This window comes from Rattus norvegicus, chromosome 12 (assembly GCF_021556685.1).
Source record: "Rattus norvegicus strain SHRSP/BbbUtx chromosome 12, alternate assembly SHRSP_T2T, whole genome shotgun sequence".
Lineage (NCBI taxonomy): Eukaryota > Metazoa > Chordata > Mammalia > Rodentia > Muridae > Rattus > Rattus norvegicus.
Genome location: NC_141545.1, coordinates 23,900,679 through 23,926,091, shown reverse-complemented (window position 1 = coordinate 23,926,091; position 25,413 = coordinate 23,900,679). Strand labels below are relative to the sequence as shown.

Below are 25,413 nucleotides of genomic sequence, written 5' to 3'. Positions count from 1 at the left end.
AGTCTGAACCCAAGAGCTTAGCTCGTCCCACTTACCTGGGAACTTACCGTCTAGCCACCCTGACTGCGATGAGTTCTGAACAAACTTCCCCATCCAGGCCACCACTTGTCATCTCCGTCTCTGTCCCACAGAAAGGAGTGACACCATGAAGTTCTTCTCGAAGCAGTTTATTCAGGAACCATACTTTCTGCATGCAAGCAGCAATCTCTTACCCCCAGCACACTCCCTACTAAAAAACCCATAACCACGCCCCATCAGTCCAGTCTAAGTAGTCTCAGTTCATAGGTCCACGCCAAATGGCCTGATCTTGTGTCACGGTGCGCCTGCGAAGCTCTCACAATGGGTGTGGCTTACTTTTGTGTGTATGAGGAAGTCAGGAGCTAGTCATAAGACGTGGCAGCAGTCCCGGGTGCCATCTTGGGATTGCCACCACAACCACTCCCCACAAAAATGGAATGGAGATTATCTGAAATATTGCTTACTGAAGTTGATATTGTATTTTCAATAATGCTATCTGTTGCTGATGGTTTAGATAATAACTTGCAGCTTCATTTGGTACTGTAACAAGAACAGTCTTTTTGCAACAGAGGAGCGCCATCTCCTCTTAGGCACTTTGGTTGCTCCTGTGCACTAAGAACCACACTTGTATCCACAGGGCTCCCCCTGATATTTCTGTCAATGCTGTTTTTCTATCACATAGATTATGCTCCATGTACCTCCATCCCTCCCGCTAGAAATCCCATCTCTAATCATCCCCTTCCCTTTCTTCAACAACTGCATTTGGGATGGACCTTTTTATGGATGTGCTATGCGTACTGCCTTCCTTTCCTGCATGGTAGAAAGGTTAAGGCAGGATAGGCCCCAGTATACCCATTTTTATCAGTAACTCTTTGCCCTTGGTCAATAGAATGAAAAGAACGCTCCTGCAAAATTGTGATGAATCCTCGCTCGTATTGGACCCTGTAATGTTTGCAGCCACAATGGCTCTTTCTTTGTCTATCCCAGGAATACAAAGTGGAATACAGAGGAAGGTCTCTAAGATGTATTCTGCTTCCTTGTACACATGGGATGGTGTTACACTAGGAAACCCAAATTATACTGGACTTAAATGTGCCTAAAATTTACTGCCTAGTGCCAGATTCCATGAGATTGAAGCAACACCAGATACTAAGTCTTGTTAAACAGGATTTCCTAGATAGAGCAGGATAACCCAAGATGTCCTCTGGCCTTTGTGTGCACAGAGGGCAAGCAATCTGTACATATATGTGTACACACACCACCCACAACCCCTTACATTCAAAAAGAGAAAACGATGCAAATCATTTGTATTGAACTAGATTTCTCCACGTGACTCACAGAGAGAAGTATGAAATATGGACCCACAGTGTCATAGTGGGTGAGCCAGGGTAGCTTCAGGTTTCCATCACAGAAGTTCATTTGAGACGGCCACACCCAGGCTCTCTCTCAATCCATTCAGCCTCAGATCCCTCAGGAGCACTCAGGTGGGACAGATGAAGGACAGAAATAATTCCACTTCATTGCGGACAATAAGCTTCCTTGGGTGGATGTCGTCTGGCACAGCCAAGCTGGAAGTCATTTCCCACGCATCCACAAAGGCCACGCGGAGACCAACAAAGGCAGCGCGGAGGAAGCGGTTCATCTGGAGTGTGAGCCAGTCACTGCCATACACCGATTTGTAGCCAGTGTTGGCCAGTTTGATGACGACCAGAGTACTGGGTTCCCGGTCCAGCAGGGCCTTCACAGCTGCCCGAATCCCTGCCAGTCTTCGAGCAAAGATGGATGGAGGGAACGTGGTAAAGTGGGCTCCCATACCCAGCACCACCACTGTGTAGGGTCCCCCGGCCAGGCCATATAGTTCTCTGGCCACAGAGTGCAGGGAGGCCACTGGGGTGAGACGAGAGCGCAGGGGCCAGCTGTGTGCCCTCCAGTGCAACACGGTCCCCCGAGTTGTCTCCACGGCCATCAGGGGACCTACTTGATAAGTGGCGTGTAGATCAACTGGTTTCAGGGCTGTAAAGAGGAGGAGAAACAAAGTTTTAACATAGGGAACCAAGCAAGATGACTCAGCCAGGAAGGGCTCTCGCTGCCAGCACACATTACTAGGGATTAATTCCCTGAGATTCATATAGTAGTAGCAGAGACTCAGCTCTTGCACATGGTCCTCTGATATTCTCACACACTAGAGTATGTGAGTGTACACACACACACACACACACACACACACAGAGAGAGAGAGAGAGAGAGAGAGAGAGAGAGACACACAGACACACAGACACACATATTAATTAATTAATGTAATAAAATTTAATAATGAATTAACATAGAAACATGAACCATTCCCTTTTGCAAACATAGCTTTGTTTGTTTATTTGCTTGTTTTTTGACACATGGGTCTAACTATGTAGCCCTGGGTAGCTTGAAACTCATTATACAAAAAAGACTGTCTTCAAAATCACGAATCTGCTTGTGTCTGTTTCCCTACCGCTGAGATTAAAGCTATGGGTCACTGCACTGTCTCAAAAAATATTTTTGAAACAGGTTCTCAAAGCCTGAAACAGGTTAGATCAGGCCCTAGCCTCAACTTCACAAAGAGATAAGAACCCTCTTTACCTTCCAGATCCTGAGAGATGGGAGACACCACACTCAGATGGTTTTATTTCTCAATTATGTGTATGCTTATGTGTGTCTCTGTGTGAATACTTGCAAGTGAGGGCTAGTGTCTGCAGATGCTATAAAGGGGGTGGGGATGGAATTCCCTGGAGATGGAGTTATAGGTTGTGGGAGGTCCCTGCAAACATTACAGCCAGAAGGGAAACAATCCAGGTGAGGTAAGAAGGAAACTAGTTTCAGCTGGACTTAGTCAACCGGTGCAGGGCCAAACTGCTGATGTCTGACACCAGATAACTGCTTTAGCCATAATTAAACACAACACAATTTTGAAAAAGAGTGTTGGCCCCATGGTTCACAGGTACCCCTAAGTTCACAGGTGATACAAACACTTTTGCTTTGATAACTGGCCTAAGAGGGACCTGCCAGGAGACCACAGGGCTCGGGAACCTCACAGCAACTGGGGACAGGATCCTTCCGGTCTCCATCTGCACCCTGGAGTTAACCCTGTGACACAGCTCTCCAGACACAAATCCTGCCCCCAAAAAGCTGGTCTCCCAGGAGAAGGAGCACTGTCACTCTAAGTTCACAGACCCACAGGCCCAAAGGCTCACAGGCTCACTGGAGGGAGAGGCTCCAGCCAGAGAGAGCAATAACAACTAACACCAAAAATAACCAGATGACAAGAGGCAAGGACAAGAACATAAGCGACAGAAAACAAGGCTTCTTGGCATCATTAGAACCCAGTTCTCTCACCACAGCGAGCCCTGGAACCCCAACACACCAGAAAAGCATGATTTGGATTTAAAAATCACATCTTGTATATAAGTACACTGTAGCTGTCTTCAGATACACCAGAAGAGGGCATCGGATCTCTTTTACAGATGGTTGTGAGCCACCATGTGGTTGCTGGGAATTGAACTCATGACCTCTGGAAGAACAGTCGGGTGTTCTTAACCACTGAGCCATCTCTTGGTTTTCTGGCCCCTGGATCTCACAGAACACAAATTCAGATGTTATTTAAATATGTATAATTCCAAAAGATGCCCCAACATATAAAAAAGACACGTGCTCCACTATGTTCATAGCAGCCTTATTTATAATAGCCAGAAGCTGGAAAGAACCCAGATGCCCTTCAACAGAGGAATGGATACAGAAAATGTGGTACATCTACACAATGGAATATTACTCAGCTATCAAAAACAACGGCTTTATGAAATTCGTAGGCAAATGGTTGGAACTGGAAAATATCATCCTGAGTGAGCTAACCCAATCACAGAAAGACATACATGGTATGCACTCACTGATAAGTGGCTATTAGCCCAAATGCTTGAATTACCCTAGATGCCTAGAACAAATGAAACTCAAGACGGATGATCAAAATGTGAATGCTTCACTCCTTCTCTAAAAGGGGAACAAGAATACCCTTGGCAGGGAAGAGAGAGGCAAAGATTAAAACAGAGACTGAAGGAACACCCATTCAGAGCCTGCCCCACATGTGGCCCATACATATACAGCCAACCAATTAGACAAGATGGATGAAGCAAAGAAGTGCAGACCGACAGGAGCCGGATGTAGATCGCTCCTGAGAGACACAGCCAGAATACAGCAAATACAGAGGCGAATGCCAGCAGCAAACCACTGAACTGAGAATAGGACTCCCGTTGAAGGAATCAGAGAAAGAACTGGAAGAGCTTGAAGGGGCTCGAGACCCCATATGTACAAAAATGCCAAGCAACCAGAGCTTCCAGGGACTAAGCCACTACCTAAAGACTATACATGGACTGACCCTGGACTCTGACCTCATAGGTAGCAATGAATAGGCTAGTAAGAGCACCAGTGGAAGGGGAAGCCCTGGGTCCTGCTAAGACTGAACCCCCAGTGAACTAGACTGTTGGGGAGAGGGCGGCAATGGGGGGAGGGTTGGGAGGGGAACACCCATAAGGAAGGGGAGGGGGGAGGGGGATGTTTGCCCGGATACCGGGAAAGGGAATAACACTCAATACTCAAGTTAATAATAATAATAAAAAAAAAAGAAAGCGCAGATGTGCACAGGCAAGCTAACTGGGCATGAATGGAAGGAGAGTGGAATGTCTGAAGCGCAGGGCTGGGACTCTGGAAGGTGAGTTCTAGAGATCTAATGGTCTAATTATACATTTTGACAAGATGACCTGTGTGGGGGAGAATGACCAACTATATTTGGATAGTCATAACTACTATTAGGAAGATGTAAACAAAATTTTCCTGTTTTCTGGGGCTCTAGTATAGGACCTTGTGTATTTTAGGCCAGCACTCTACTACTGAGCTGTATTCCCAGTATTTGTGTTTTGTTTGGTTTTGTTGCAGAATCTCAAACTTATGGTTTAAGCTGGCCTCAAACTTAACTGTAAACCTGCCTGGACCCCAACTCAGGACCTTCCTGCGGTGGGAATTTTAGAGTTTTGATACCATGCTCAGCTCACGATTTCTTATTTTTAACCTTGTAATGTTTGACTTGCAGTAGGATAAAAATGGTTTTATAATATAGAGCTCTTTCTCTTTATAACGTAATATGATTATAAGTAAATACTTAAAATGTAGGGTAAAGAGCCATATATTTAGTCAAAAGTGTTGGCTATATTTATATGTAAAATTGAAAAATAGTTTTGTTTTGTGCTTTGAAAGATTATGAAAGCCTGTATTATATGTCTTAAGTCTCACTGGTCCTGTGAGGTACAAAACAAGCTGAATGATGCAGGTTCTGTGAGTGGTACCATGTCCACTGTGGTAGGACAGCTGCAGGAGCTTCTGATGGTTGTAGGGGATGTGCACAATACTTGATATTTTAAAGAGCTGTCATGGCTGTCCTTGTGATAATATATTGGTAACTCTTCTTTAAGGTTCACTCAGATATATTGATTAAATTATTAAATTAATAAAAAAATCACATCTTGTGATTATATTAGAGGACTTTAAGAAGGATATAAGTAACATCCTTATATAAATACAGGACAACATAGAAAAACAGTAGAAGCCCTTAAGAGGAAACAGAAAAATCCCTAAAAGAGTTACAGGAAAACACAACCAAACGAGTGAAGGAATTGAGCAAAACCACCAAAATCTAAAATATGGATATAGAAAAAATAAATAAATCACAAAGGGAGACAACCCTGGAGATAGAAAACCTAGGGAAGAGATCAGGAGTCATAGGTGAAAGCATCACCAACAGAATAAAGAGATAGAAGAGAGAATCTCAGGGGCAGAAGATACCATAGAAAATATTGACACAACAGTCAAAGAAAATGCAAAATGTAAAAAGATCCTTACCCAACACTTCCAGGAAATCCAGGACACAATGAGAAGACAAAACCTAAGGATGATAGGTATAGAAGAGAGCTAAGATTCCCAAGAGCCAGTAAATATCTTCAACAAAATTATAGGAGAAAAATTCCCGAAGCAAAAGTAAGAGATGCCCATGAATGATACAAAAAGCATATAGAACTCCAAGTAGACTAGACCAGAAAACAAATTCCTCTCATCACATAATAGTCAAAACACCAAATGCACAAAACTAAGAAAGAATATTAAAAGCAGCAAGGGGAAAAGGTCAAGTAACATATAAAGGCAGAACTATCAGAATTACACTAGTCTTCTCAACAGAGACTATAAAACCTGGAAGATCCTAGGAGGATGTCATATAAACCCTAAGAGAACACAAATGCCAGCCCAGGCTACTATATCCAACTAGATTCTCAATTACCATAGATGGAGAAACCAAGATATTCCATGACAAAACAATTTACACAGTATCTTTCCACAAATGCAGTCCTGCAAAGTATAATAAAGAGAAAACTCCAACAAAAGGAGGAAAACTACACCCTGGAAAAAGCATGAAAGTAATCTTGCAACAAGCCCAAAAGAAGATACCCACACAAACATAATTCCACCTCTAACAATAAAAGTAACAGGAAACAACAATCACTACTCTTTAATATCTTAACATCAATGGACTTAATTCACCAATAAAAAGACATAGACTAACAGACTGAATATATAAACAGGACCCAGCATTTTGCTGCATCCAGGAAACACACCTCAGTGACAAAGACAGACACTACTTAAGAGTGAAAGGCTGGGAAAATTTTTTCAAGCAAATGGTCCCAAGAAACAAGCTGGAGTAGTCATTCTAATATCGAATAAAATCGACTTTCAAACAAAGTTTTTTAAAAAAGATAAAGACACTTCATACTCATCAAAGGAAAAATCCACCAAGATGAACTCTCAGTTCTGAACATCTATGCTCCAAATGCATGGGCATTCACATTCATAAAAGAAATTTTATTAAATTTCAAAGCACACATTGCACCTCACACAATGATAGTGGGAGACTTCAACACCCCACTCTCATCAATGGACAGATCATGGAAACAGAAATTAAACAGAGGCACAATGAAACTAACAGAAGTTATGAATCAAATGGATTTAACAGATATCTATAGAACATTTCATCCTAAAACAAAAGAATATACCTTCTTCTCAACATCTCATGGTATCTTCTCCAAAACTGATCATATAATTGGTCACAAAACAGGACTCAAAATATACTAGAAGACTGATCCTATCAATATATCATGATAAAAAAAACCCACTTGGCATTGGTACAGAGACCGGCAGCTAGATCAATGGAGTAGAAGTGAAGACTCAGAAGTGAACCCACACAGCCATGGTCACTTATCTTTGACAAAGGAGCTACAACCATCCAGTGGAGAAAAGACAACATTTTCAACAAATGGTGATGGTTCAACTGGTGGTCAGCAGGTAGAAGAATATAAATCAATCCTTCAGTCTTATGTCCTTGTACAAAGCTCAAGTCCAAGTGGATCAAGGACCTTCACATAAAACAAGATACACAGAAACTAATAGAAAAGAATATACATGCAGTCACCAAATGCAGACAACATTGCTGATGCCAAGAAGTGCATGCTGACAGGAGCCTGACACAGCTGTCTCCTGAGAGGCTCTGCCAGAGCATGACAAATACAGAGGCTGATGCTCACAGCCAACCATTGAAGTGAGAATGGGGTCCCCAATGGAGGAATTAAAGAAAGGACTGAAGTAGCTGAAGGTTGCAATACAATCTATAGGAAGAACAACAATATCAACCAACCAGACCCCCCAGACCTCTCAGGGACTAAACCACCACTCACAGGGAACTGTGTCGCACAGATACTCCCACCACTGCCGGAGTGTGGAATCCCCCATCATGTAGACAATGCGTCCAGCCAGGCAGTTCAGGATGCTGTCCACAGTGAGGAAAGAGCGGCTAGAACAGAATGTCGAATACCATCTGTCTTGGTGGTAGAAGCCAGAGGGTTTTGGAGATAGGTGGCCAGGGTGACATGGGGGCCTTGAGGGCAGGGCTACGGGAGAGAGAAAAATAGAGCAGATTAAAAAGAAAAGCACAGAAACGCCATCTGGAACCCTGGTGCACGGAAGCTCCCGGAAAGGGCGGCGCAGGTCCTCCTGGTTGCTACCCCCGAGGAGAGCTCATAAGCAACACCCCACGAGCAAACTTGAGCCTTGGGACCACAGGTAAGACCAATCTTCCTGCTCCAAGCGACCTGCCTGGTGAATTCAGGACAAGGCCCACAGGAACAGCTGAAGACCTGTAGATAGGAAAAACTACACGCCCGAAAGCAGAACACTCTGTTCCCATAACTGGCTGAAAGAAAACAGGAAAACAGGTCTACAGCACTCCTGACACACAGGCTTATAGGACAGTCTAGCCACTGTCAGAAATAGCAGAACAAAGTAACACTAGAGATAATCTGATGGCGAGAGGCAAGCGCAGGAACCCAAGCAACAGAAGCCAAGACTACATGGCAACATCGGAGCCCAATTCTCCCACCAAAGCAAACACCGAATATCCAAACACACCAGAAAAGCAAGATCTAGATTCAAAATCATATTTGATCATGATGCTGGAGGACTTCAAGAAAGACACAAAGAACTCCCTTAGAGAAACACAGGAAAACATAAATAAACAAGTAGAAGCCTACAGAGAGGAATCACAAAAATCCCTGAAAGAATTCCAGGAAACACAATCAAACAGTTGAAGGAATTAAAAATGGAAATAGAAGCAATCAAGAAAGAACACATGGAAACAACCCTAGATATAGAAAACCAAAGGAAGAGACAAGGAACCGTAGATACAAGCATCACCAACAGAATACAAGAGATAGAAGAGAGAATCTCAGGAGCAGAAGATTTCATAGAAATCATCAACTCAACTGTCAAAGATAATGTAAAGTGGAAAAAGCTACTGGTCCAAAACATACAGGAAATCCAGGACTCAATGAGAAGATAAAACCTAAAGATAATAGGTATAGAAGAGAGTGAAGACTCCCAGCTCAAAGGACCAGTAAATATCTTCAAGGAAATCATAGAAGAAAACTTCCCTAACCTAAAGAAAGAGATACCCATAAGCATATAAGAAGCCTACAGAACTCCAAATAGATTGGACTAGAAAAGAAACTTCTCCCGTCACATAATAGTCAAAACACCAAACGCACAAAATAAAGAAAGAATATTAAAAGCAGTAAGGGAAAAAGGTCAAGTAACATATAAAGGCAGGCCTATCAGAATCACACCAGACTTTTCGCCAGAAACTATGAAAGCCAGAAGATCCTGGACAGATGGCATACAGACCCTAAGAGAACACAAATGCCAGCCCAGGTTACTGTATCCTGCAAAACTCTCAATTAACATAGATGGAGAAACCAAGATATCCCATGACAAAACCAAATTTACACAATGTCTATCTACAAATCCAGCGCTACAAAGGGTAATAAATGGTAAAGCCCAACATAAGGAGGCAAACTACACCCTAGAAAAAGCAAGAAACTAATCGTCTTGGCAACAAAACAAAGAGAAGAAAAGCACACAAACTTACCTCACATCCAAATATGAATATAATGGGAAGCAATAATCACTATTCCTTAATATCTCTCAACATCAATGGTCTCAACTACCCAATAGAAAGACATAGATTAACAAACTGGATACACAACGAGGACCCTGCATTCTGCTGCCTACAGGAAACACACCTCAGAGACAAAGACAGACACTACCTCAGAGTGAAAGGCTGGAAAACAACTTTCCAAGTAAATGGTCGGAAGAAGCAAGCTGGAGTAGCCATTCTAAAATCACATAAAATCAATTTTCAACTAAAAGTCATCAAAAAAGATAAGGAAGGACACTTCATATTCATCAAAGGAAAAATCCACCAAGATGAACTCTCAATCCTAAATATCTATGCCCCAAATACAAGGGCACCTACATACATAAAAGAAACCTTACTAAAGCGCAAAACATATATTGCACCTCACACAATAATAGTAGGAGATTTCAACACCCAACTCTCATCAATGTACAGATCACGGAAACAGAAATTAAACAGAGAGGTAGACAGACTAAGAGAAGTCATGAACCAAATGGACTTAACAGATACTTATAGAACGTTCTATCCTAAAGCAAAAGGATATACATTCTTCTCAGCTCCTCATGGAACTTTCTCCAAAATTGACCATATAATTGGTCAAAAAACGGGCCTCAACAGGTACAGAAAGATAGAAATAATCCCATGCGTACTATCAGAGCACCACGGCCTAAAACTGGTCTTCAATAACAGTAAGGGAAGAATGCCCACATATACGTGGAAGTTGAACAATGCTCTACTCAACGATAAACTGGTCAAGGAAGAAATAAAGAAAGAAATTAAAGACTTCTTAGAATTTAATGAAAATGAAAGTACAACATACCCAAACTTATGGGACACAATGAAAGCTGTACTAAGAGGAAAATTCAAATCTCTGAATGCCTGCAGAAAGAAACAGGAGAGAGCATATATCAGCAGCTTGACAGCACACTTAAGCTCTAGAACAAAAAGAAGCAAATACACCCAGGAGGAGTAGAAGGCATGAAATAATCAAACTCAGAGCTGAAATCAACCAAGTAGAAACAAAAAGGACCATAGAAAGAATCAACAGAACCAAAAGTTGGTTCTTTGAGAAAATCAACAAGATAGATAAACACTTAGCCAGACTAACGAGAGGACACAGAGAGTGTGTCCAAATTAAAAAAATCAGAAATGAAAAGGGAGACATAACTACAGACTCAGAGAAAATTCAACAAATCATCAAATCTTACTATAAAAGCCTATATTCAACAAAACTTGAAAATCTGCAGGAAATGGACAATTTCCTAGACAGATACCAGGTACCGAAGTTAAATCAGGAACAGATAAACCACTTAAACAACCCCATAACTCCTAAGGAAATAGAAGCAGTCATTAAAGGTCTCCCAACCAAAAAGAGCCCAGGTCCAGAAGGGTTTAGTGCAGAATTCTATCAGACCTTCATAGAAGACCTCATATCAATACTATCTAAACTATTCCACAAAATTGAGAGGGATGGAGCACTACCGAATTCCTTCTATGAAGCCACAATTACTCTTATACCTAAACCACACAAAGACCCAACAAAGAAAGAGAACTTCAGACCAATTTCCCTTATGAACATCGACGCAAAAATACTCAATACAATTCTGGCAAACCGAATCCAAGAGCACATCAAAACAATCATCCACCATGATCAAGTAGGCTTCATCCCAGGCATGCAGGGATAGTTTAATATACGGAAAACCATCAACATGATCCATTATATAAACAAACTGAAAGAACAAAACCACATGATCATTTCATTAGATGCTGAGAAAGCATTTGAAAAATTCAACACCCCATCATGATAAAAGTCCTGGAAAGAATAGGAATTCAAGGCCCATACCTAAACATAGTAAAAGCCATATACAGCAAATCAGTTGCTAACATTAAACTAAATGGAGGGAAACTTGAAGCAATCCCACTAAAATCAGGGACTAGACAAGGCTGCCCACTCTCTCCCTACTTATTCAATATAGTTCTTGAAGTACTAGCCAGAGCAATCAGACAAAAGGAGATCAAGGGGATACAGATTGGAAAAGAAGAAGTCAAAATATCACTATTTGCAGATGATATGATAGTATATTTAAGTGATCCCAAAAGTTCCACCAGAGAACTACTAAAGCTGATAAACAACTTCAGCAAAGTGGCTGGGTATAAAATTAACTCAAATAAATCAGTAGCCTTCCTCTACCCAAAAGAGAAACAAGCCGAGAAAGAAATTAGGGAAACGACATCCTTCATAATAGACTCAAATAATATAAAGTACCTCGGTGTGACTTTAACCAAGCAAGTAAAAGATCTGTACAACAAGAAATTCAAGACTCTGAAGAAAAACACTGAAGAAGACCCCAGAAGATGGAAAGATCTCCCATGCTCATGGATTGGCAGGATTAATGTAGTAAAAATGGCCATTTTACCAAAAGCGATCTACAGATTCAATGCAATCCCCATCAAAATACCATTCCAATTCTTCAAAGAGTTAGACAGAACAATTTGCAAATTCATCTGGAATAACAAAAAACCCAGGATAGCTAAAACTATCCTCAACAATGAAAGGACTTCAGGGGGAATCATTATCCCTGAACTCACGCAGTATTACAGAGCAATATTGATACAAACTGTATGGTATTGGTACAGAGACAGACAGATAGACCAATGGAACAGAATTGAAGACCCAGAAATGAACCCACGCATCTATGTGCACATGATTTTTGACAAAGGAGCCAAAACCATCCAATGGAAAAAAGATAGCATTTTCAGCAAATAGTGCTGGTTCAACTGGAGGTCAACATGTAGAAGAATGCAGATCGATCCTTGCTTATCACCCTGTACAAAGCTTAAGTCCAAGTGGATCAAGGACCTCCACATCAAACCAGATACACTCAAACTAATAGAAGAAAAACTAGGGCAGCATCTCGAACACATGGGCACTGGAGAAAATTTCCTGAACAAAACACCAATGGCTTATGCTTTAAGATCAAGAATCGACAAATGGGATCTTATAAAACTGCAAAGCTTCTGTAAGGCAAAGGACACTGTGGTTAGGACAAAATGGCAACCAACAGATTGGAAAAGATCTTTACCAATCCTACAACAGATAGAGGGCTTATAGCCAAACTATACAAAGAACTCAAGAAGTTAGACCGCAGGGAGACAAATAACCCTATTAAAAAATGGGGTTCAGAGCTAAACAAAGAATTAACAGCTGAGGAATGCCGAATGGCTGAGAAACACCTAAAGAAATGTTCAACATCTTTAGTCATAAGGGAAATGCAAATCAAAACAACCCTGAGATTTCACCTCATACCAGTGAGAATGGCTAAGATCAAAAACTCAGGTGACAGCAAATGCTGGCGAGGATGTGGAGAAAGAGGAACACTCCTCCATTGTTGGTGGGATTGCAGACTGGTACAACCATTCTGAAAATCAGTCTGGAGGTTCCTCAGAAAATTGGACATTGAACTACCTGAGGATCCAGCTATAACTCTTTTGGGCATATACCCAAAAGATGCCCCAACATATAAAAAAGACACATGCTCCACTATGTTCATAGCAGCCTTATTTATAATAGCCAGAAGCTGGAAAGAACCCAGATGCCCTTCACAGAGGAATGGATACAGAAAATGTGGTACATCTACACAATGGAATATTACTCAGCTATCAAAAACAATGCCTTTATGAAATTCATAGGCAAATGGGTGGAACTGGAAAATATCATCCTGAGTGAGGTAACCCAATCACAGAAAAACACACATGGTATGCACTCATTGATAAGTGGCTAGTAGCCCGAATGCTTGAATTACCGTAGATGCATAGAACACATGAAACTCAAGACGGATGATCAAAATGCCAATGCTTCACTCCTTCTTTAAAAGGGGAACAAGAATACCCTTGGCAGGGAAGAGAGAGGCAAAGATTAAAACAGAGACTGAAGGAACACCCATTCAGAGCCTGCCCCACATGTGGCCCATACATATACAGCCACCCAATTAGACAAGATGGATGAAGCAAAGAAGTGCAGGCAGACAGGAGCCGGATGTAGATCTCTCCTGAGAGACACAGCCAGAATACAGCAAATACAGGGGCGAATGCCAGCATCAAACCACTGAACTGAGAACAGGACTCCCGTTGAAGGAATCAGAGAAAGGACTGGAAGAGCTTGAAGGGGCTCGAGACCCCATATGTACAAAAATGTCAAGCAACCAGAGCTTCCAGGGACTCAGCCACTACCTAAAGACTATACATGGACTGACCCTGGACTCTGACCTCATAGGTAGCAATGAATAGCCTAGTAAGAGCACCAGTGGAAGGGGAAGTCCTTGGTCCTGCTAAGACTGAACCCCCAGTGAACGTGATTGTTGGGGGGAGGGCGGCAATGGGGGAAGGATGGGGAGGGGAACACCCATAAAGAGGGGGAGGGAAGGGGTTAGCAGGATGTTGGCCAGGAAACCAGGAAAGGGAATAACACTCGAAATGTAAATAAGAAATACTCGAGTTAATGAAAAAAATTTAAAAAAAAGAAAAGCACAACATGGAGTGCTATAAAATGACTGTGTTCTTTACATTTATTGTGAATGAATTTTTTAAATGAATAGTTTTTACATTTGCTTGTGTGTGTGTGTGTGTGTGTGTGTGTGTGTGTGTGTGTGTGTGTGTGTCCCAGCACACATGGTACCCAGAAGACAGCCTTTGGGAGTCAGTTCTTTTCCCAGTGTTTGAAGGCCTTGGCAGCAAGCACCTTTTCCTAATGAGCCATGTGGATAGCATTCTTCTACATTCTTTATATGTAGCATATCAATGTACTCTTACAGAGCCTGTGAAGTTTGTGTGTGTGTGTGTGTGTGTGTGTGTGTGTGTGTGGCCTGCATGTCTGTGAATGTTTGAAACCATCATATGTACCTCATATACTTCCCATGTAGGTGAGAATGGCCCTGACTTCCTAATTCTGCTGCCTTCCCCTAGCGAGCGCTGGGACTCCAGGTTGGATCTCCACGCTCTGGAGGTAGCACTGTTCATATTTCCACTTGTAGATGGGGATACTGAGGACCTGGAATATTAAGTAATTTATTGTCACCAACAGCAGTGATAGGGATGGCATTCTGTGCCCGTCCAACTAGGCAAGTACTCTACTATTAAGTCCTATCACCAGCCTATAAAGTGGGCTTTTCAAAAGAATGTCAAAGATAGGAATAGCATTTGAACCCTGGAAGTGTGCTGTCACAACCCAGTACTAACCACTGTACTACACTACCCTGGCAGGACAGAGGCTAAAGATCTGGAATAAAACCCAGTGAGTGCTGGGGAGATACTCAGTGGGTTATACAATGGTGAGGGCCTAACTTTACCCCCTAGAATATGTATAAAAAGCTGGGTGTGATATACTTGGAACCCCAGCAAAGGGGCAGGTAGTGATGGCTTCCCCAGTGACTCACTGACCAGCCAGGCTGAACTGTAAACTCCAGGCTCAGTGACAGACTTTGTATCCAAAACAAAATATGACCTTTATGTGTTCAAGGTTTACTTTCCCAGAACTGACATGGCACTTGGAGCCTTTCCTCTATCTTGAGGCTGATGGCTGGTGGCCATAGACACACCTTTCCTGGTAGAAGTGGTTGCCCACATGTGGGAAAAACTCTAGGACTTCCCTCAATGACCATGCATTTGGGGCTTAGAGGATCCTAGGGGTTGGGAGTGGTTGAACTTCAGCCCAGAACTTTCAAGAGACTGGACACAGGCAACCCAAGGCCACAGGGCTAAGCACTTGGATCCTTGTACCTGAGGTGCTAGACTTAACCTGCCCTCCCCTAGGGGCACTGTATCAGTATATTCAGGGAAAGTTTGAAGCAACTGGTACATTCAACCCTGTGCCCATGTCCTTTAGTTGTTGAGCAGTTTCTACAAAGTTTTCATGTGTGCATGTGTGCACTTTCATGTGGACTCTCACGGTCTAACCTGATTCCAGTTCTGTCAGTTGCTGGGAAGGTTCCTCTAGCTCTTTTCTGCCTCCAACTTCAGTCTCACCTTTGGGACTCAGGGGTTTATTACTTCTTGGAGGGAGGCACCAATGACATTAATTTCTTCTTTATTCAGGGAGCACTGAGAGAGAGAAAGAGAGAGAGAGAGAGAGAGAGAGAGAGAGAGAGAGAGAGAGAGAGAGAGAGAGAGAGAGAGAGGCTGGAACCTTTGACTATGGATACTTGATTAGTCAAGGTCCCCCCAGTTGGTCACTTTGCAAACATTGCATTTGGAGGTCTATGGGCAGTAATATGTGCACTGGACCTGGGTCCTACCTCACTCCTTCTTTTCTGACTGTGGCCTGAAAAGAGGAGAATTAGCTCTTCTTCAAGTTTGAGCTCTGTACACCAACTACCCAGCCACCCTTGCTCTGGCAGGATCTCATCTGTTTTCGCTCTGATTACTACTGATTTTCAAACCACTGAAGCCCATTCCCTTGAGGGGGAATCAGAAAGCAACAACAACAACAAAACCAAACAAAAATAAAAATCTACCATAGGAGCCAGTGAGATGGCTTTGCAAGTAAAGGTGCCTGTTCCGAAGCCTGATGACCTGACTTCAACTCCTGGAACTCACACTGTAAAGAGAGAGTACTAATTTCTGCAAGTTGTCCTCTGTCTTCCACATGTCTGACATGGCACATATGTTCTCATACATATACATGCCAGAGTACACAAAATAGGATATTGAAATTGTAACACAACTTAAAGTAAAATAAAATAAGATACAGAAAAATTGGGGGAAACATTTTGATATTAGCCTGTTCTCCATATACTTCTTCTACACGGGAAAGTGAACCCCACCCACACAACACACGGAGTATACACACACAAACACACACACACACACACACACACACACACACACACACACACACACACAGAGCCCATCTAAGCTGAGGCCCATCCCCAACCCCATGTCCCAGTCTTACTCACCCATGTTACTCATGTTTCCCCAGGCTGCTGGTAGGACAAGGATTGGAGGTACGCCTGAAGGGAGTTTCTGGTCAGTCACATTCCTGAAGAAACACTGAGTGTGAGCGGTGAGGGAGGCTGACCAGATGAAATTACATGAAAAAAGAGAAGACCATGACTGACTGGTTATTTATCCTCGGTGTAAATTGGGGTCACTACACTAAAGTGGGCACACTAACATGTGGTGAGTATAGTGGTTAGGAGGAATATACAAGGGAGGGTCTTATCAGTACACTAATAGTTAAGATAAAAGAAGGGTCACCTAGTTCTATTTTATAATCAACAGATCTCCACAACATGTGAGAAATTGCAATTTTCCTGCCACTATAGTCTAGAAAGCACTATAAATTGTTACTATTGTTACACAAACATGCAGTCACTGGGGAACGTAGCACCCTCCCCCTGCGTTTTTGACACAGGGTCTCATGCTCTTGCTCCCAAGATCAATATGCATTCACTCTGTGTGGTGGTTTGAGTATGCCTAGCCAAGGGAGTGGCACCATTTGGAGGTGTGGCCTTGTCGGGTTAGTTGTGCCACTGTGGGCTTGGCCTTTAAAACCCTTATTCTAGCTGCCTGGAAGCTAGTCTACTCCTAGCTGCCTCCAGATGAAGATGTAGAACTCTCAGCTCCTCCTGTACCATGCCTGCCTGGATGCTGCCATGTTCCTGCCTTGATGACAATGGACTGAAGCTCTGAACCTGGAAGCCAGCCCCAATTAAATGTTGTCCTTATGAGAGTTGCATTGGTCACGGTGACTGCTTGCAGCAGTAGGACCCTAACTAAGATACTATGCAACCAAGGATAATCTTGAAATCTTGATTTCTATGCCTCAATCACACAAGAAATTCAAGTTCACACTGAGCTGTAGGAATCTCTAGGTGATGGTGGTGGTGGTGGTGGTGGTGGTGGTGGTGGTGGTGGTGGTGGTGGTCATGGTGATGAAGATGATGACCACCATGTTCTTGTTGCCAAAACCAACAGGCTTCATTTGATACCTGGGCCCCTCATGGTGGAAGGAGAGAACTGACCTCCTCCAGTTGTCTTCTCACCTCCACATGCCTGTGGTTAAGACTGGGACTCATTTAAGATTCTAGATTTCTTACCCAGCCAGCAGGTCTTGATCATGTGGCGTGGTCACCTTCAGATAACTTCCACTCGAGTGACCCACTAAAGCATTGCAAGGCAAAGTACGGGGTTGAGCACAGAACCAGATCTCCCCAGAAACCACATCCTTGTAATGGCAGGTAGACCCTTTGGCTCCAGTTGACTGGGGGTCCACATTACAGATGACAGTCTCTTGAATGCCATTTGTTCCTCGGAAATACCCTCTAAAATCAACAGTGGCTCGTTTTCCTCTCCAGACTCTTTGCAGGACCCCAACTGCCTCACTGGAGTGGATCAGTCTCACTTGCACCTGGGCCCATCCAGCCCAGAGCAGGGGGAAGGACAAGAGGTAAGTGCCATTCTCCAGATCCTTCACCTCCCCTGGGACTCCTGCTCTCAATTCTGGACCCAGCAGCTGTGCCCGAAACAGATCTCCACCATGAGCTTTGGGCCTACCCCAGTGATCCCGAGCCACAAGAATGGCCTCTAGGTTACTTCCCAGAGTATAGTTGGCCTGGGCAGGTCCTTTCAAGTGGTAGGTAGAGGTTCTGGGGCTGGTAGAGGCCAGAAAGTCATCCCTGTCTCCACCAGTTGGAGGCCAGTATAGAAGGTTGGTCAAGTTGAAGAGTTCTTGAGAGACAGAGTCCCTGTCGATGGTCTCTGAGACATCTTCAGAGACAGGATGGGGTGGTGGGAGCAACCGGATTATGGGCTCATGCCAAGTGGTCATGAGCCAGAACGCCTGTGGGTACAGAAAGGGGATTGATTATACTAGTGTGCTGTGTGTGTCCCATTGTCTTCCTATTGGCTGAGTAGTACCTAGGTGTCCTACCTACCTGCCTGTGTCTTTCTGTCTGTCCTTCATTAGCCAGGATTTTGAGTCACCATGACATTTATGTGAAAGAAACATCGCAAGGCTGGGGCAATACTGTTAGTAGAACTTCTCAGGAGTCCCAATTGAGTTACCATATGTTACCAAAAAATCAGGGGGTACCTGATGAGGTTCTTCCTATTTTTTAAAACTTGTATATATATGATTGATTTGCATCCATCTATATGTGCACTACATGCCTGGTGCCCATGGAGATAAGAAGTGAACATTGGATCACCTAGACCTAGAGTTACAAATGGTTGTGATCTGCCCTACGGGTGCTGGGAACTAAACCCAGGTACTCTGAACAGCAGTGAATGCCTCTTGGTTTTTTATTAAAACTCTGTGTGTGTGTGTGTGTGTGTGTGTGTGTGTGTGTGTGTGTGTGTGTGTTGTCTGATACATTGGAGAACAGTAGCTCAATATTTGGTTTTAAACTTATATAACAAAAAGCTTATCATTAAAATCTATACATAAGTATACATGTGAATCAATTCTTGTTTAGAGCATAAGTTTTTATATATGGAACTCTGTGTATATGGAACTTAGATTTAGCTCTGTGTGTATATGTGCATATAATTTAGATGGAACTCTCATTTAAACATATATACCTGGAGAAACAAAAATGTATTTAAATAGCAGTCATATGGGCTCCATGGGAATTCACCATCATAATATGACCCCATGGCATAAAGCAACGATTATAAAACTTCTTAGTTCTAATGAACCTTCTGTGTATTACTGTGTCCCCTTTAAGACTAAGAAAAAGTAACAAGTCCCACGTTGTAAATTGGTATGATTTTTTATATGATGATAGAAATTCAGTTATATTTTTTGCAACATTCTGTATATATGTGATTCACCCCTGGTTTAAAATATTCTTTGCATGATGAAGAAATTTTAAGACTATAAAGGTCTGTTTAGATGAACTAAAGCTAATTTAAAACGTATGCTTAACTATTGATGTATTTGCTGGTATGAGGGCCCTCCATGCTTGTTTCTGACTGGTTCTGAATTGTGAATAGATGGTATTTTTTTCTCCTGCCATCACCACCTGGCTCAAATGTCCTCTTGGTTTTCTGGCCACTGGATCTCACAGAACACAAATTCAGATGTTATTTAAATATGTATAATTCCAAAAGATGCCCCAACATATAAAAAAGACACGTGCTCCACTATGTTCATGGCAGCCTTATTTATAATAGCCAGAAGCTGGAAAGAACCCAGATGCCCTTCAACAGCGGAATGGATACAGGAAATGTGGTACATCTACACAATGGAATATTACTCAGCTATCAAAAACAACGGCTTTATGAAATTTGTAGGCAAATGGTTGGAACTGGAAAATATCATCCAGAGTGAGCTAACCCAATCACAGAAAGACATACATGGTATGCACTCACTGATAAGTGGCTATTAGCCCAAATGCTTGAATTACCCTAGATGCCTAGAACAAATGAAACTCAAGACGGATGATCAAAATGTGAATGCTTCACTCCTTCTCTAAAAGGGGAACAAGAATACCCTTGGCAGGGAAGAGAGAGGCAAAGATTAAAACAGAGACTGAAGGAACACCCATTCAGAGCCTGCCCCACATGTGGCCCATACATATACAGCCAACCAATTAGACAAGATGGCTGAAGCAAAGAAGTGCAGACCGACAGGAGCCGGATGTAGATCGCTCCTGAGAGACACAGCCAGAATACAGCAAATACAGAGGCGAATGCCAGCAGCAAACCACTGAACTGAGAATAGGACCCCCGTTGAAGGAATCAGAGAAAGAACTGGAAGAGCTTGAAGGGGCTCGAGACCCCATATGTACAACAATGCCAAGCAACCAGAGCTTCCAGGGACTAAGCCACTACCTAAAGACTATACATGGACTGACTCTGGACTCTGACCTCATAGGTAGCAATGAATATCCTAGTAAGAGCACCAATGGAAGGGGAAGCCCTGGGTCCTGCTAAGACTGAACCCCCAGTGAACTAGACTGTTGGGGGGAGGGCGGCAATGGGGGCAGGGTTGGGAGGGGAATACTCATAAGGAAGGGGAGGGGGGAGGGGGATGTTTGCCCGGAAACCAAAGAATTATTATTAAGTATTAAATAAATTAAAAAAAATAAATATGTATAATTACGAACTTGTTTTATACAGTTCTCCTTTATTGCTGGTGGAAATTAGGTTATGCTTTTAAGACCCAGGCAAGTTTTTAAAGTCCAGGGTCAAAACCAGGAATATTGACCTATAAGTTATTGGTTATGCTTACATCTCATAACTTGGGGTTAGTAATAAAAAGTTTGCACCTAGTTAATTTTAAATTATGTGACATGATTCTATTCTGGTATATAAGCAACACGTGGCTGCTTGCCTTCTTAACTATGAGAAAAAGAAGGTGGAGCTGTGGCTTCCCTGCCATCTTGATTAATGGCAGACACATGACTGGCAGCCATCTCTGTTACTGGAAGTCATGACTTCACTGACGTCTAGATTAAGGGCAGCAACATGTGACATGAGCTGATCAGAGAAGCACGTTTCCAAAGCAGCTTTTAAATAAGGACAGACAGGTTGATCAATGGAATTGAATTGAAGACCCAGAAATAAACCCTGTGGACACTTGATTTTTGAGAAAGGAGCCACAAAACCATACAATGGAAAAGGGAGAACATCTTCAACAAATGGTGCTGGTCTAACTGGATGTCTGTGTGTAGAAGAATGCAAATAGATTCATCTTTATCACCATGCACAAAACTAAACTCCAAGTGGATAAAAGACCTTAACATAAAGCCATATATACTAAATAGGATAGTAAGTGGGAAATATCTTTGAATTCATTGATATAGGAGAGTGCTTTCTGAACAGAATACCAATAACTTAGGCACAAAGATCAACAATTAATAAATGAGACCTCATAAAACTGAAAAGCTTCTGTAAGTCACAGTACACCATCACTTTTTAGTTCTATCCATTTGCCTGCAAATTTCATGATATTTTTGTTTTTGAATGATTTCAGGAGTGGTTGTGGGAGTTTGCACAGCCATCAACAATGGAGGAGTATTTCTCCTTGCTTCACATCTTCTCTAGCATGTGCCGTCCCTTGATTTCTTGATCTTAGCCATTAAGATATGTGAGGCAGAATATTAAGAGTTGTTTTGATATGCATTTCCCTGATGACTAATGGAGTTGAACATTTCTTTATGAGTTCTTAGACATTTGAGATTCCTCTCTTGAGAATTTGTAAGCAAATGGATGGAACCATCATCATCCCGGGTGAGGTACTCATGGTATGTACTCACTTATAAGTGGATATTGACTATAAAGTACAGGATAACCACTCTACAAGCCACAGACCCAAAGAACTCAAATAACAAGGAGAGACCAGGGGATGCTGGTTGAAGGCTGGCCCTTTCTCAGAAGGGGAAATAAAATAGATGTCATAGGTGGATGGAGGGAGGAAACTGGGTAGGAGAATGGATTGGGAGTGGAGTAGGTCGGGGAGGGGATCGCATGCATGGAAATCAGGGGAGAAAGAACAGAAATCAGAGGTGATTGGGGAAGGGCATCTCTAGGACCTGCCAGAGACCTGGAATATGCAGAGGGTTAGGGTGTCTAAGGGGGTGACTCTACCTGAAACTCCTAGCAGTAGGGGATAAGGAAACTGGCTGCTTTCTTTAGTCAGGCAGGACACCCAGTGGAGGGATAAGGCCAACATCCAACACACAAAACTTTTGACCTAAAATGTGTCCTGCTTACATTATGTGCAGGGACAAAGATAGAGCAGAGACAGAGGGAATGGCCACCCATTGACTGGCCCAAATTGAGACTCATCCTATGGGCAAGCACCAATCTCAGACACTATGAAGGATACTCTGTTATACTTGCAGACAGGATCCTAGCACAACTGTCCTTTGAGAGCCTCCACCCAACAGTTGACCAAAACAAATGCAGAAACCAACAGCTAAACATTAGATGGAGCTCAGGGAATCTTGTGGAAGCATCGGGGGAAGGACTAAGGGACCTGAAGAGGACAGGGACTCCACAGGAAGACCAACAGAGTTAACTAATCTGGACCCTTGGGGTCTCTATGAGACTGAACCACCAACCAAAGAATGAGCATGGCTGGACCTAGGATCCCCACATGCATTTACCAGATGTGCTGTTTGGTCTTCATGTGGGTCCCCAACAACAAGAGCAGGGTCTGTCTCTGACTCTGTTGCTTGTCTGGGGAACCCATTTCCCTAAACGGGCCTTCTTGTCTGGTCTCTGTGAGGGAGGATATGCCTAATCCTGCAGTGACTGCATACATGCATGTGTGTGCCTGTGTGTATGTGTAATACCTGGAGGCCACCACCGTCTCAGAAGAGAAGAGGAGGTAAACCGTGTGGGGGTCAATCAATAGTCTGTTTCCCAACTATCAAGGCCTATTCCAGAGGGTGGGATTCCTCCCTCATTACCTGGTTTGGGGACTCCCCTCCCTGCAACTAACAGGACCATGGGTCTAAAAGTTTCAATATACACCTAAGAAAAAAATTTCCCCCTAACATACTCATCTCCTCTCCCTAAGGTATATGTGTGTGCTCCAGTATCCTGTCAAGTCCAGGTGTTTGTTCCAGATGTGCATCCAGGAAGAATCCAGAGCAGCTACCCACAGTGCTCCAGGCTAGCCCTACAGACTGCTTCAGCTGGGCCTGTAGTTTCCGAACTACAGATATGTGCCAGTCGTGAAACAGCCAGGTCTGCCAGGACTTGGCCAGCATCCCAGTGTTCTTAGGGTCCCAAGTCAGCTGAAAAATTTCTAAAGAACAGAATACTTATTTCTGCCCTACCATCACCCCTTCCTAGTTCCTCATGTTTAAGTAAACAAAAAGGGAGAAATGATAGCTTACAGGTCAGTACATTAGGCTCCTCCCAGGGACCTAACAATGGCTTATGTCATAGCTGCTGCTGTCCCCTCTAGATGCACCAGGTGTAGGCTGCATATACAGATATGCTCCCCTGCATTCTCTCTCCCCCGCCTGTTCTGTCCTTCTCTTCAGCTCTCTTCCCAATCCTCATTGAAGTCCCTAAGCAGTTTGCAGCAAAATCCAGCAAAGGAGTGCAGCTGCGGGCCAGTCCTTCCTGCCTCACCTGTGCCCCCACAGGAGCTGTCAAAATGGAGGCATCAGGTTGCTCCCTAGCCTGCAGCCATCACAGAAGCTATCCACAGTGGCTCATCCCATCCTGCAGGAGCTACCTACAGTGGCAGCTCCTCTTTTCTAACCTCCCTGAACAGTTCCATAGACCTGATGCCTCAGCTGAGGCAACCTGGAACGACTCTGATTTCCCACTCTGAGCCCTGGGACTGATGCAGGGAAAGGGGAGTAGAGGTGGAACAAAAGCCACCAATCCCTGATGGGAAAACCCATCAATCCCTAAACAAGAAAACCCACCAATCTTTGAGCACCCCAAGATCAGGACTTGAAATCCCCAAATCTTCAATCTGGAAATCTCTTTCCTAAAAAGCTCTTCTCACTAAGAAATCCTATATAACCGCTACCATTTGTCCAATTCCCACTGCTGGGAGCAGAGGGCAGCCGGCCACCCCTGAGTTTGTACTTTCTCTCCATGGACGCTCCAACAAATCTCTTTTATGAGATTTGCTGCCTGGTGTGAGTCTCATCGGAAGAAGCCAAGAAGCAATGAAGAGAAGAAAGGAAGAAGGGAAGAGAAAGAGGGGACTGAGGCTCCTGAGTCCTCAGTGTAGATGGGGATACCCTTCCTGGGAGCTACCACGCATCTGCTGAGCAGGCTTCCTCTCAGGGGTGTGCGGTTCCTGAGCTTCCGCGTCTCAGGATGCCTTTTCACTCAGATAGCTTCTCTACTCAGAGCTGTCCTGGGTTTCCAAGTCCCAGTTCCAAGAGCCAGGAACACTCCTGGCAATTTTACCGTCTGTCTGCCTGCCTGTGTACATGTCTACCTGTCTGCCTCTGCCCCTTCCTCGGACCCTTATTCCTCTCCCCTCCCCAAGTAAACCCCCTGACACCGGACCTGATGCATGGTGTATACTGAGGAGCACACCATGGTCTGGACGCACTAGGTACCCTCCACCCCCACCTGCTCCGTTGTATTTTATGAGAGCCTCCCCCAGTTCACTCTCCAAGATTACAGAAGTTAACCAATCTACCCATGGGAGAAGTGGTAAGGAAGCCATCGAGAGGCAGGGAAAGTACTTACCAAAAGCAGAAAGACCAAGCCCACGGTCAGAATCTTGTAGCCCTTGAACTGCCCCATGAACAGATCCACACAGACTCTTGTTGAATTATAAATATGAATCCAAGTAGCTCACACAGCGTTATAAATTTAAGAAGCCCTCCCTCCATAAAGGAGAGGAATCAGTGTGTTGGCGTCCAATTTCCGTTAACACTGTCACGTGATATACATACATATTGTCAAACAGAGGAATATGGTAATAGATGTAGCTTGGACCACTGGTGCGGAGGTCCAGCTGCCCCTATTATAAAGGGGTTGAGAGAGGGAGGGTTCAGGTTAGCAAAACAGGACCTTTATTCACAGTTCTATGTGGGAATACCTCTGGGGGTGAGGGAATGTTTACTGGGAACACAGAAGTCCTTGGGCTCAAGCCACCCTGAGACCCTTTCCGCTCGCAAGTGAGTGGCGCACACAAAGGCACTGGAGCAAGGCTGGAGTTCCAAGGAAGAGCTGCAGTTGGTGAGAGTAGAGGGGGGTGGGCCGTGGGATGGAGTGTGGGTAAGGGAGGGTCTCCTCTGCTGCTTGCCCACGGATCGGCTGCTCCAGAGCTTAGTTATTGTTTCTTTGTTGTTTGTCTCCCCTCACAGATAGAATAA

General features: G+C 43.5%; 1 protein-coding gene across 1 annotated transcript; it reads right to left on the bottom strand.

The window, feature by feature from the left end:
- Nucleotides 1–1,308: 1,308 nt before the first annotated feature.
- LOC120095896 (NXPE family member 3-like) lies at nt 1,309–25,034 on the bottom strand. Its single transcript, XM_087579534.1, has 5 exons — nt 24,782–25,034; nt 17,701–18,443; nt 16,558–16,640; nt 7,815–8,027; nt 1,309–2,031 (listed from the first exon to the last, which is right to left on the bottom strand). The coding sequence occupies exons 1-5, from the start codon at nt 24,836–24,838 to the stop codon at nt 1,499–1,501; spliced, it is 1,629 nt and encodes a 542-aa protein (XP_087435660.1). The 5' UTR covers nt 24,839–25,034; the 3' UTR covers nt 1,309–1,498.
- Nucleotides 25,035–25,413: the final 379 nt, after the last annotated feature.

Excerpts from the sequence above, each read along its gene's own strand:
- LOC120095896 (XM_087579534.1), bottom strand. The coding sequence starts at position 24,838 with ATGGGGCAGTTCAAGGGCTACAAGATTCTGACCGTGGGCTTGGTCTTT. Across the intron at positions 18,444-24,781 it reads GCTTGGTCTTTCTGCTTTTG|GCGTTCTGGCTCATGACCAC; the intron begins GTAAGTACTTTC and ends CTGTACCCACAG. Across the intron at positions 2,032-7,814 it reads TCTGTGCGACACAGTTCCCT|CCCTGAAACCAGTTGATCTA; the intron begins GTGAGTGGTGGT and ends TCCTCTTTACAG.